Consider the following 13,981-nt stretch of genomic DNA (forward strand, 5'->3'; position numbering starts at 1 on the left):
AAGGAAGGCAGGAAGGACAAATTACTTATTTGGTACATAGAACAGGCAGTTTCAGCTCATCACAGGGTTCTCTGTTCCTGAGAACTGTTTGTAATCCAGTCTGGTAGTAAGTCAGAAATGGACAAAAACAGTGTTTGGAAGAAGATCACAGAAACAGCTGTGATAGGGGAGCGAACAGGTGTGGGAAGAGCAGTGCCACCTGGCCTCACTGATACAGTGAGTGACTGAGTCAGTCAGTCTGCTTTGCATTCCCATCTCTGCTCGGTTCAACACAATTTCCATTTGTTGCATTCCCACTCAGCAGAAAATGCCTGCAGCCCCTATAGCAGCTGACAAATCCATCCTTATCCATCCTGCTGGACTGCAAATGCCCCTTCATAATGTATTCAACCCCCACAACTATTTTCACATATTACTCTCATTTTCTAAATTTAACATTCAGCCTGTCAACAAAGTTGAAAACCAAAATTGTGAGGTTGAAAGAGTATTCATCCCCCTTGTAATTACTATGCTAACTTTCCTTAGTAGCAATATATCATCTTACCAACTCACCCAATTTGTTGATATTAAAAAAAATTCGAGGACCATCTGTTTAAATGAATTCATAAGAATAAATTCCACCCCCTCCTCAATGTAAGTTTCAAACAGTGAGTTTCAACAGAACAAACCAAAACGAAGATAAAAGAACAGTCAAGGCAGGTCAGGCAAATGATAATAGAGGGAAGTGGTAAAATCTGAGGAAAGGTACAAGACCTCCTCTGAACATACTCCGTAGCTCAGTGCAGTCCCTCGTGAAAAAGTGGATAAAAATATGAAACCACAGCCACTCTGTCTAGGTCCAGCCACCCCTCTAAGCTTAGTCACCAGAGAAGAATGGCATTTGTAAGAGAGACTACCATGATGCCGATAGTTACTCAATGAGCTGCAGAAGTCAGTGCCTGCAACTGGAGATAAAGTTCATGGCTCCACAATCTCTAAGGCCTTGCATAAAATGGATATTTAGGGAAGAGGAGCAAGGAATAAGCTCTGGCTAAAAAAAAAAGAAGCATACCTTTGCCCATAAAGACTTTGCAAGTATCACTTGGAAGATATTGTAAAACATGTGGAGTAGGTCTTGCGGTGGATGAAACTAGAGTGGAACATTTTGGCCTCAACACTAAGTGGCACGTATGGTGTGAATCTAATACTATGCATCAGCCAGGTAACACTATCCCTACTGTAACTTATAGTGCAGGTAGCATCATAGTGTGGGGATACCTTTCATCAACAGGGACTGGAAATCTGGTCAGGATTAAGGGGAAGATGAATGCTGCTAACCACTGAGAGATCTTGGATAAAAACCAGCTAGTCTCTGCCAGAAAGCTTAAACTTTGTGGGGGGGGGGTGGAGTTTGTCTTTTAGCAGGACAGCGACCCAAAACGCACTGCCAGAGCAAATATGTAGTGGCTTCAAATGAAGAGAATTGACGTCCTTGAGTGGTCCAGTCAGAGTCCTGACCTTAACTCGAATGAACATCTCTGGAAGACCTCGAGATTGCTGTCCACTGATGCTCCCCAACCAACCTGGCACAGGAGGGATGTGTGAATCTTGCTCCATCATGTTGTACAAAGCTAATGGACTTACCCAAAAAGACTACTGACTGTAGTAGCTGTGAGAGGTGATTCAAACAAGTACTGAGCAACAGTGCGGTTGGGGGGGCGGGGAGGGGAGGGTTGTGAATACTTTCAAACTGCTGAAATTTCAGTTTGTGAATTTTTAGCTTTTCATGCACAGTTAGTTCTTCTACACATTAACTCCTTGAAGAGTTTACATTTTTGATCTGGCCCAACTGAAATTTCACATCTCAGTCAACAGTTTTAAAAATAAGAAATAACACCCATAAATTTAACATGTCGAAACAAGTACTTAGATCAGCAATGTAACTTAAAGTGATATTATTTAATTGAAGAACATAATGAAGTTCAAAAGTCCTAGGTGTATGTCTATTTGTTAAAAATAGGAAAACAGTGATACATTTGTAAATTTTTCAAAACATGTGACTGGTATTTATTTCTCAGTATCTATTTGTCTTTAAAGAGGTGGTAATGTGCCACCTTCATAAGAAACTGCTATTGTAGTGAAAGCACTCACTCAATGCTATTTGGATGGCTAAGAACTTCCAGGATTTGTTAGTGGTCAGGATTGAAACTGGGTTGCTAGATTTGTGAGGGAGCAGTTCTGCTCGCTGTGCACCTGTGCTGCCCACCTACATCTTGATGGTATGGGTTTGGTAGATGTTGGTAAAAGTAGCTAGATAAGTGGACTGCAAGCCGGTTTGTAGGTGATGCACACTGTAACCATTACATAGCAGTGGTGGAGGAAATGATTGTTTAAGCTGGTGGACTGCACATGAATCAAGCAGGTTGCTTTGAACTAGATTATGTCAAGCTTTGTTTATTTGTGGAGTGCATTCTATCATACATTTGACTTGTACCTTACAAATGGAGGGAGGTTTTTGGAACGTCAGAAATTTCATCACCCACTAAGGGATAACTGGACACTGACAAAAAAGGGTTGCTTTTAGGGACATAATAATTATTCTTAAGACTGATTTATACTTGTGTGTACTAGCTTGCGCCGTAGCCTACGCAATTGGGCTACACCGTTGTGAGCATTTGTACTTGTGCGTTGGTGTGTCTGCGTCGCTCTGCAATTCACCGCTAAAACGCTAGTTGGCGGTGGGGTTTCTGTGCCACTGTGTTGAGTTTCTTTGTGTTGAAACTCAACATGATGAAACTCGAGCTTCAATCAATGGTGATTGAAACTGAAGGAGGGTGAATTTTCTGTGCTTGTCCGGCCACTAAGAGACATGGACGAGGCAATGCATTTCAAATATTTTTGGATATCGGCAGGTAGATTTGACTATTTGGTTCATAGTCTCCAACCATTTATTTCACATCAGTGTACGCACAGTATACTCAAGAGACTGGCAATTACCATTCGAGTTTTAGCTTCAGGTGGAAGTCAACAGGCTGTAGCAGCTAGCTACAAACTGGCGTTAAGCACAGGGTCCTCCATAATTTCAGAAGTCTGTAAAGCTTTATGGAAAGCATTGCAGCCAGAGTTCCTTCCCCGCCCTTCAGTCACCCAATGGGAAGCTATTGCAGCGCGTAAGAGGAAATGCGATACTACCAAGCGGACCAATCACACTTGTTGAGGTCTGCGTTGCCGTGATGCGTAGTTACGTGTAGTTGTGTTAGGCTATGGTGTAGGGTTCGGCGTAGAGTACAGTGTAGGTATGTCGCTATGTTGTACCTATGGTGGACATTTGACGCACAAGTATAAATTGGCCTTTAGTGCTGGCACGTGGCCAAGTGGTTAGGGCATTGGTCTAGTGATCTGAAGGTCGCTAGTTTGAGCCTCAGCTGAGGCAGCATGCTGTGTCCTTGAGCAAGGCACTTAACCACACATTGCTCTGCGACAACACCGGTGCCAAGCTGTATCAGCCTTAGTGCCCTTCCCTTGGACAACATCGGTGGCATGGAGAGGGGAGACTTGCAGCATCGGCAACTTCCATACAACCTTGCCCAGGTCTGCGCCCTGGAAAACCTTCCAAGGCACAAATCCATGGTCTCACGAGACTAACGGATGCCTATAATTATTCTTAACTGGTCTCAAGGAAATTGAGCCCATGAAATATCTATAATAAAAATAATTCCATTTCTCTCCATACAGATATCATTTTTGTTTTTGGTATGTATCTACTATCAAGTAGATAGTTGATTTAGATAGTGTTTTAAGGTACACATTCATATTTGTCCATTTTCCATGCTGGATACTTTCAAATTGGAGTCTGTAAGGAGAAAGCAAATTAAAACAGCAGATTCTGCAAATTATAATTAATCATTGTGCCTGTGAATAAGTATGAGGAACCATCTCCAGATTTCAGATTCAAAACCCATATTCCAGCTCTGCAATTTAAAAACCCAACTCTGTAGTGAACTCATTTAATGCTGTCGACGTAAGTTTGCATTGTGGTGATGTGAAAACAAATGTTGTGCCTTATTACTGACTTTTTCAAATTGCCATAAGATTAAGGTTGAGTCCTCAGTTTATACATTGCAAATTCTGGTGTTTATTGGATTGAATGTTTTATTTCCTTAAATGTAAGTGAGTTTCTAGAATTACAGAACTTTCGGTTAGAGGTTTCCTTCTGTTTAAAACCTCAGTCAACATATGCTTTGTTTAAGAATATTTCCAACAATCTCATTTCGGTAAGCAGATTGATTGCTTTGGTTACTGAATTATAATTAAATTCTAATACAATTTCAAATTATCTCTTCAGACTGCTTTTCCATTATTTTTCCTTCTTTTCATTTCTTCACATGTATGTAGAAGACATGGGAGTTCAATTAAATATTGTTGGTCTTATCTTGTTTAGAAAATGCCTGAATATCCTTGTGCAACACACTAGACACTGAGGGCATTCAATGGGTCAGTCACCATCTATGGAGAGAAATAGATTGACCTGTTGAGTTCCTCCAGCATTTTTGTGTTGATTCAAATTCCAGCATCTGCAGTTTATGGAAGACCCTGGCAGATGACCTTATGAAGATCAAAACTGGGAATTGACAAAATTTAATTTTCTGTAGCGGGTAATCCTGTTAACGCTGTAATAAGCAGCCTCAATGCCAGTTGAACAATTTGAGCTGAATTAAATTCATTTTTCTATTTTTGCCAGTTATTAATAGGTAGTTTGATAGTTATTTAATATTCTTTATCCTAGCCATTTTGAATGAAGACCCAACTTGTTCATACTCCGTAAAGTACAATCAAATCCTGTCCCATAAATACATAATGTAGCAAGGTACTCTCTTAAAAGATTTGGGATTGTCCCAGGGACGATCAGCAGACATATAGCCAAGACAATCAAAGAACCAATAACTTATTCATTTTTATGTTTTGTGGTATTTTTCCATTGAAATTACTTTGATTTTACTAAACCTCCACTGACCCCCCCCATGACACCAGCTCAGCCCAGTTTGTGAGTCACTGATTCAGATCTTCAAACCAGCTCAAAAATTTGATCCACCACCTTAATTCAGAGTAAGTAAGGCCCTTTTCCTCTACTAAATGATTCTTAACTGCTTCCTTGATTTTCTTCGTACATCTTGTTGTTTAAAAATGAAACCAAGGTTGATCATAAACTTAAGAGATTTTGCAGATGCTGGAAATCCAGAGGAATAAGCACAAAATGCTGGAGAACACAGCAGGTCAGGCAGCATCTGTGCAGGGTTGAAGAAGGAATCATGTAGTAGAGGAGAGTGGAACATGCGAGAAAGAGGAGGGGCACTGGAAGGTGATTTTTGTTTTATGTCAGTACTTGTTCTAGAGTGAAAGTGAACTACAAGGCATTTGTGTAGGTTTAAAATCTCTGAGAAGTACAGTTACTTGAAAGTTTCTTTCAAATCATAATTCCTTCCGACTCGGTAATTAACATCATTCTATCCTCACTGCCAAATCAAACACCTGGAACTCCCCACCTACCAACAATGTGTGAACCAGTTTCTAGAAGCATACCTAAATGCTGGCCTTCCCAACAACACATATTTTCTGTGTATACATATTTAAAAATAAACAGGATGAGCTATCCAATTTATTCCTGTCCCCTTCTCTTTCTCAATGCCTCTAAAAATGTTTCCTGACTCCCCAATTATCTATTGCAAGTTTTAATGAATCTGCTTTTACTACTCCCTCATACGATGCATCCAGATGTGTGTAATGTAAAATGATTTGATAGTTGTGTGCTTTGCATTGTTCTAAGATTTATCTTAAAACTAAAGCCATAATTTAAATGTTCAAATACTGGGTACCTTCAATAAAAGAATCTCATCCCCTTCCTGAGGACACGCTATGAAGAAGGCATATAGGATGCTGCCTCCATTAAGTGAGGCATTGAATATAGGTTATGGTTGAACTTAATAAAACATTAGTCAAATGTCAGAATACAATATGCAGTTTTGGTAAACATATCGTAGGGATGATGTGATAGTGCTGGAGAGGGTGTAGAGGAGATTCCTTGCTGGAGATTGTTGCCATGAATGGAGCATTTTTGGATGAGAGAGAAATTGAAGAGCTAGGTCTGTTTTCTCTGGAAAGGAGGAAGTTGAAAGGGGAGATGACAGAAGAATATAAAATTCTGAGTAGTATAGCTAGAGTAGAATGCAGAAAACTTTACCCTTTATCACAGGTAAATAAAACTAGAGGACATAAATTTATGGTGGAGGTAAGAGATTCAGAGGAAATGTGAAGGGGATCTTTTCTGCCCAGAGTGTAGTGAGGATCTGGAACAGAGAGTGGTGGAAGCAGAGTAGCCGACAGCATTTAAGAAGTACCTCAATAAACACATAAATTGCCTAGGCGAGAAGACTACAGGCCAAATGCTGGAAAATGGGACGTAATACAGATAAATGTCTGCTAGTCAGTGTAGACCTTGTGGGTTGTGTGGCCTGTTCCAGCTGTATAACTTTAGGTTATGAATGCTAGTCTCGATCCCAAAAAATGATTTTTAAAATATCCAGGCCAGTTATTGCAGACAAGGTGGATAGAATTGGAATAGTAAGACTGTATTTTTATTCATTGCATTACTTTGCAGAAGTCAGTAGGCATATTGGTTTCGGGGATGTGACCTACATGAATATCAGTGTTTAAGAATGTTTTTCACCTGCTAATAATGACATTGTTTTCTGGCTTCTCTGGAGAACCAACTGCGCTCCTTTCTCAGTTGTCAGCCTTCATTTTTGTTCTTTACTTATCCTATACCATTCTTGGGAATTTTTGGATAATCAGTGTAAAAGACAGTGAATTCCAAGTGGAACAAGCAGCCTGCTTCCTTCAAAATAAAACCCGAACAAAATTGCTCCTTTGCAGAGGCTTCTCGTGAATCTGTTGTTTGCAAAGGTGCAGTTTTAGAGTTTCATGCAGAATGGAAATAGGCCCTTTTGTCCACTGTGCCTGTCCACTCACTCTCTGCAAGCATCCTTCAGGAGGGTGAATTCACGGAAAGCATCTGGCCAGACAGTGTACCTGGTCAAGTACTGAAGATCTGTGCTAATCAATTGGCTAGAGTTTTAGGGACACTTTCAACTTCTTGTTTTGGCAGTCTGAGGTACACACCTGCTTCAAGTAGGCATCAGATATACCAGTGCCCAAGAAGAATGCAATAGCTTGACCAGTAGAACTTCACAGTGGATGTAGCATTTATATCCCCAAGATGGATTGTTTCGAGAGGTTGGTCATGAAGCATATCAGCTCCTGCCTGAGACTGTCCTGGATCTGCTCCAATTTGCCTACCGTTGCAAAAGGTCAGCAGTAGACACCATTTCATTGGTTCTTCACTTACCTGGACAATAAAGGTGCATTTGTTAGGATGTTCCTCATTGACTACAGCTCAGAATTCATCACTATCATTCCCTCAAGAGTCTAACACCTGGGCCTTGGTACCTTGTCATGCAGCTAGATTCTTGATTTCCTCACTGGCAGACCCCAGTTAGTATCGATTGGCAACTCATTTCCCCCACACTCTCCATCAGCACAGGTACACCACAGGACTGTGTACTTATCTTCCTCCTCTACTCTCTTTATACTTATGATTGTGTGGCTAAGTACAGCTCCAATGGTGTATTTATGTTCAATGGAGGTGACAGATTGACATATGGGGAGTGGGGAGGGAACATTGACTCAGACCATGAGAGGCCTGCGTCGGGCATTTTCATGCCTTACAAGGTGCAGATTGGAAGTCTGGTCTGTGTAGGGCGCCACTCCTCGCACAGACACTAGAGCAATGTGTCGTTAAGTGCCTTGCTCAAGGACACAAACACGCTGCCACAGCTGAGGCTTGAACTAGCAACCTTCAGATCACTAGACGAACGCCCTAACCACTTGGCCACGTGCCCAACATATAGGAGTGAGATTGAAATTGTGGTTGAACATGTCATAACAACAACCTATCACCCAACATCAGAAAAACTAAAGAGCTGATTACTAATTATAGGCGGAAGAAGCCAGAGGTCAATGAGCCATCAGTTCTCATTAGGGGAACGGAAGTGAAGAGGGTGAGGAGTTTTAAATTTCTTGGTGGAAACATACCAGAGGATATGTCAGCAGGTCCTGATGTCGAACCCCTGTTTTTCTAGAAGATGGAGGTCAGGTCACATTTGCTGAGGACAAATGTCAGCGATTCCTGTGGTCAAGGACTGAGGTTAGCAGCAAGGGCAAGGGCTGGTGACCCCTGAGGTCGGTGAGTTCCAGGGTCGGAGGTCCATGAGGGGCAGGTCTGGAGGCCCGCGGTCAGTCAGCAGATCCAGAAGTCCAAGGTTGGTTGGCAGTTTCAGGTGTCAGACTCCAGTGATCTCCAAGGATGGACGTTTAGCTGTGAGGCGCTGAGGATAAAGACCTGCGATTGTCGAGGTCACAGACAACACGAGGGTCAGTAATCCCTGATGTGGGTTTGCTTTGCTGTTGCTGTGTTTGTTTTGTTGTATTCTGGCTGTGTGTTGGTCTGCCGAACATTGTGGACATACTATGTTGGTGCTAGGAGTGTGGCAACACTTGCAGGCTGCCCCTAGCCCATCCTCAGAATGTGTTGGTTGTTAATGCAAACTATGCGTTTCACTGTATGTTTTAATGTACATGTGATTGACCTAATCTAATCTGATCTGCTTTCAAAAATTATAATGACAAATTGAATTTAAGAATATATGGATTTCACTCTATTTTGCAAATTGTCAACATCCATTCTGCTATACAAGTGTTAAAGTTTTGCTTCTAACATTTACATTAGCTTCTTTTCCCAATTTAATTTTGTAGTTACTTAGAACTGTATTCCTGAGTATTTTGTTCTAGAAGAATTTCTGTACTTCATTAACAGAGCTAGGATTGATGAGATCTTCCAAACAGTGTCTTAATCATAGATTTACGTAGGTTAGGCTGCACTTGGAGTATTGCACATTTCTGATTGCCACACTAGAAGACGGAAGTGTTAACGTTAGAAAGAGTGCAGAGGACAATCACCACAATTGTTTGTAATTGGAGGGCTTTAGTTACAACGAGAAATTTGATAGACTAAGCTCATTTTTACTGGAGGAGGAGTCTGAAAAGAGTGAACTAATTGTGGTGTATAGATGAGGGCCATAAACGAGCAAATAATCAGTCTAAACCTAAAGGGCACAGATTTAAAGTGTCAGGGGAGAAATTTAAAGGAGATCTAAGAGCAAGTTTTTTCACAAACTTGGTGGTTGTCCCTAAGGAGTGAGCTGCCAGAGGAGATGGTAGAGGCGGAAACAATTAGAATGTTTAAGAGGCTTTTGGACAGGTATTTGGATAAGAGAGAAGTAGAAGGATACGGACCTAAAACAGGTAAATAATTAGCGTGGGTAGGCATCACAGTCAGCATTAACAGTGTTCAGCTAAAGGAGCCTGTCTCTGTCGTACAGCTCCATGACATTGACTCTGTGGTGAATTACCAGTTTGCAGATTATTCCACAAAATCTCCATTTCTATTCTCTTTACTCTAAATGTATTAATTGTGTGATCTTGGTCAAATTTACAAGTCAAAGTTCTTTTACTTCATCACAAGTAGAAGTGCCTTAAATCTGCGGGCCCAAATTACTTAGTCTGTCTGGTTTCTCCATCTCTCCACATTATTCCCAATTTCTCAAAACAACCTTTTCAATCAAGCTTTCAGTTACTTCTCCTAAGCCCTTTTTCCTGTTTTCTTTGCAGTCATCTGTGCTTAACCTCAAACTTTGCTTATTTATCGTACATGAGTGGTTCTATATACATTATCTTTTACGTAATAGAATACAATGCAAGTCACTATTTTCCTTGCATCATTAGAATAATATTAAGTCAATAAGCTGAAGAGAAGAGGGTACATAAACCAACTTGCATCAAAATATGAAGCTGCTAAGAACATTAAAATTCTTAAGTTTATTATATAGTACATCAAAACCAAAAGGGCAAATTTTAATCAGTCATTTAACTTTCAATAATTTTGATAATTGAATATTTCTCATATACAGTTGACATAATTGTACTTTAGAAATGTATTTTAATTTGATTTGAAATTGAAAACTGGATGTTAAAATATACATAATTTCAGTATATGTAGAATAATTTGTTTCAAACAGTAACTTTAATTGCAAATATTGTGTCTTATTTATTTTTTATTGCAAGCCATGAATCCCTGCACTGAAGAATTAATCCAAGAAACAGTAAATAATGTAAATACTGCACTGGCTATGCTTTTGAATTCTATGTATATGCAGGATTCAAGTTTTCAAATGGTTCAAAGTAACTTGATTTTGTGAATCAAAAAGCCTGTACACAAATAGAACCACAAAAAATAAGTGGTTAATATCAATCTAGCTTTAGTGAAATTTAATTATATGCAAAATGCTTCGATTTTAGATACAAAGGATAAAGTGTATTTTGTCTCCTGCTCTGAACTAAATGCCTCTGATCAGACAACCCATTAATGTTTCAATTAAAATTGCTTTAATATTAATGCATTTTATTTTAATATAATGTCAACAAATCTTTCAAAGTCAGTGCCTTTCTATTTACCAAACCAATGAACCAGTTGTTTTAGGAGTTGGCTGATGAGCAAAAGCATGGCATAGTTGCAAGTACAAAGATTTGCTTTAAATTTCATGCTGAATATATAAAATTTATGATTCAAATAAAATCTGGATTAGTTTACCAAAGCCTTGGATCATAAATTGACCATTTATTATATTTTGTTACAATAAGTAGTACTTTATACTGTTTGAGCTGACGTTACATGAACACTTTTACATTCATATATTGTATTTTAAGAAACCAAGAATTGGGGCTGGTATTGCAGCTTTGGACATGAATCTGTTTGAAATACTTGTATAGAAATGTTCAGTGATAATGACCATGTACATGAACATTGAAGTTGCCACAGTGATTAAACTGTCATTACGGAGTGTATTTGAAATGTTTCATTTCAGTGATATTGACAGCATTCTGGAAATATGGCATCCAATTTATGATACTCCAGACTGCTTGTGTATAACCTGAGCCCTATTCTTTTTCTCCTTGATAGATTTACTTTCAGAGGAATGGCAGTGGGTGATAGAATGAGGTAATTCTATCTACTTAACAATACTGAAGATTGGAATTTATCAGTTAAAACCATATTTTCCTCATGTAACCCATGATTACTCTTGAAGAGACAGTGCTCCTTTTACCTGCCTGTATTTTAATTAAGGTGAGGAAAGATGGTGCAAATTAAATATCCTGTTTGAAGTAGAATTTTCTGATACATATAATTTATCAAGTAATTAAAGGCCAGGCCCTGAAGTTTCAGGGAAAGAAATTGTTGTTGGTCATGTCAGAAACTGAGTATTAAAGGACCAGATAAGATCTCTTTGTCTACAATTCTGGCAGTTCAATTTACCTTGTATGGTTTGGTGTCTCTATGTCTATTGTAAAATTGCAGACAGGATATAAATACAAAAGTGTTAAACATTTGCTATAATTGCTAATGAAATTTTCTATTCTCCATATGGTGGAATGAATACTCAATTACACCTCTGCATGCCAGGGCCAGTGTATTCAACAGAATATTTTCTTTGACCTGCATATAGGTTATTGTAAAACTAATTCTGGATTTAATGGAAATACCCTTTTCTTGATTAGACTGATCTGACTCTTTTCCTGTAAGCTATACATGGCCATTTGCAAATAAAAACACTTTTAATACCAAGATTTGGATTTAGATCCCAGAATATATTTGTATTCTATTTCTGAAACATTGAAGACCAGTGTTTATAATTTGAACTAAAAAAAAGAAGAGGAAATAATTGGTGAGCTAAAGGCATTTGTGATCACACATGAAACAAAACATTGACTTTTTTCCAAATAATTACACAATGTGTTTACTTTCTCTAAAGAAGAAATTGCAAAATGCACATTTATAACAAAGTATATGTAAACATGCAAGCTATGCAATCACTACACAGAATTGCTCATCCTTGGAAAATTTAATTTGCACATAAACTTGACCTGCCAATCTCTAATTAGTGTTCTGAGCTTTCCTCAACCCATTTATCGTTCTTTGCATTAGATCAACATCCATATTTGCATTTGACAATCCCTACTTATCTAAATAAAAAATAGATAGAGCATTAAGACCATAAAACATAGGAGCAAAATTAGGGCCATTCAATCCATCGAGTCTGCTCTGCCATCATTCCACCATGACCGATTTATTATCCCTCCTTCCTTCTTCCTGTAACTTTTAATGCCCTTAATAATCAAGAACTTATTAACCTCTGCTTTAAATATACCCAATGACTTTGCCTCCACAGCCATTTGTGGTAATGAATTCCACAGTTTCATCACCCTCTGGCTAAAGAAATTCCTCCTCATTTCTGTTCTAAAGGGATATTCTTATATTCTGAGGCTGTGCCCTGTGTTTCTAGACTCTCCCACTAAATAAAACATCCTCTCCATTCCTACTCTATCTAGGCCTTTAGATATTTGATAGGTTTCAATGAGACCCACCCTTCCCCATGCTTCTAAACCTCTGCAAGTACAGGCCCAGAGCCATCAAATGCTCCTCATATGTTAACTCTTTCATTCCCAGCATTATTCTTGTGAACCTCCTCTGGACTCTCGTCAATGCCAGCAATCCTTCCTTAGTAAATGGGCCTTAAACTGCTCACAATACTCCAAAAGTGGTCTGACCAATGCCTTTAAAAGCCTCAGCATGACACTCTTGCTTTATATTCTAGTCCTCTCAAAATGAATGCTGACATTGCATTTGTCTTTCTTACTGCCAACTTAACCTGCAAGTTGACTGTTAGGGAATGCTGCAAGAAGACTCCCAATTCCCTTTGCTCCTCTAATTTCTGAACCTTCTCCCATTTAGAAAATAGTCTACGCCTTTACATTCCATCTGCCACTTCTTTTCCCATTCTTCTTTGCTCATTTGCCCAATGCACTCCAACATCTTACAAAATTAGCCTATAATTTTTTTAATAATAAACTGGCCTATGTTTTTGCCTCCCTCCTTTTTAAAGAGTAGTGTGACATTTTCAATTTCCCAGGGCTGTGTATGATCACAGTATTGATACAAAGCAAAGGTTGCTATCTGGAAAACATTTTTAATAGCTTCTATTTTCATTGCTCTTTCTACAGCTGCCAATGACGCCTTCTGAAGCATTCAATCTAGTTTTTAAAAATATTTTTTACTCCATCATTATTTGGTTAAATTTTTGACTTGAATGAATTTTGTTCTCAGTTTCTATAGAGAGAATAAGTGCCCTGTTTCTTATTTCACATTTCACTTCCCTCTGCTATTGCTCACTTTTCAGATGTTTTTCTGTTAAGTCATCTATATAGTCTCATTTATTAATAAAACCCATATCAAAATAAGTTGGTAATAAGGAAAACACAAATTTAGCAATCACCCACTACATAGTCATCTAGAAAATCTTTATTCTATCCCAGAGCTGGGGTAAACTGTAATATTATTTTGGTTAGATCAACTGTGGGGTTATATCACAGACTTAAGAAGGCAAGAGCAGAAGTTGAATGTTTGACTCCATAAACCTGCTATGCCATTCAGTAAATTTATGGCTAAGATGATCTTAGTCTCTGGTCCACTTTCCTATCTATGTCCCTTGATCCTTAGACCAAATATCAGTCCAGCTTGACCTTGGATAAACTCAGTGATTCAGCTTTTGCTTCTGTCTAGGGTTAGAGATTTCCAAAAAAATCACAATCTCTGAGAAGACATTCCTCCTCTTCTTGAGCAATACTTTATTCTAAAACATGGAACGTAGAAGAGAGATTGAGGGAAAACATTTTCCCTTAACATGAAAATCCTGAAAAATAAGGTCAAATTATTGATTGTATTCAGGACAGTATTCAACCTCTAGAGGTGTGATATAACCATGATTAAACTACT

At 38.7% G+C, this 13,981-nt stretch overlaps 1 protein-coding gene across 6 annotated transcripts in view; it reads left to right on the top strand.

Annotated features, from left to right (window-relative positions):
- dcaf6 (ddb1 and cul4 associated factor 6) overlaps nt 1-13,981 on the top strand; it is a 176,542-nt gene that overhangs the window by 115,050 nt on the left and 47,511 nt on the right. For 5 of the 6 annotated variants that reach the window (XM_063050755.1, XM_063050754.1, XM_063050752.1 and 2 more), the window contains one exon: nt 11,111-11,149. The exons of the other annotated variant lie outside the window; for it this stretch is intronic. In XM_063050755.1, the coding sequence (XP_062906825.1) occupies nt 11,111-11,149 (39 nt within the window). The remainder of the gene's footprint in view (nt 1-11,110; nt 11,150-13,981) is intronic. 6 annotated transcript variants of the gene reach the window in all.

Source organism: Mobula hypostoma, chromosome 6 (genome assembly GCF_963921235.1).
Source record: "Mobula hypostoma chromosome 6, sMobHyp1.1, whole genome shotgun sequence".
Lineage (NCBI taxonomy): Eukaryota > Metazoa > Chordata > Chondrichthyes > Myliobatiformes > Myliobatidae > Mobula > Mobula hypostoma.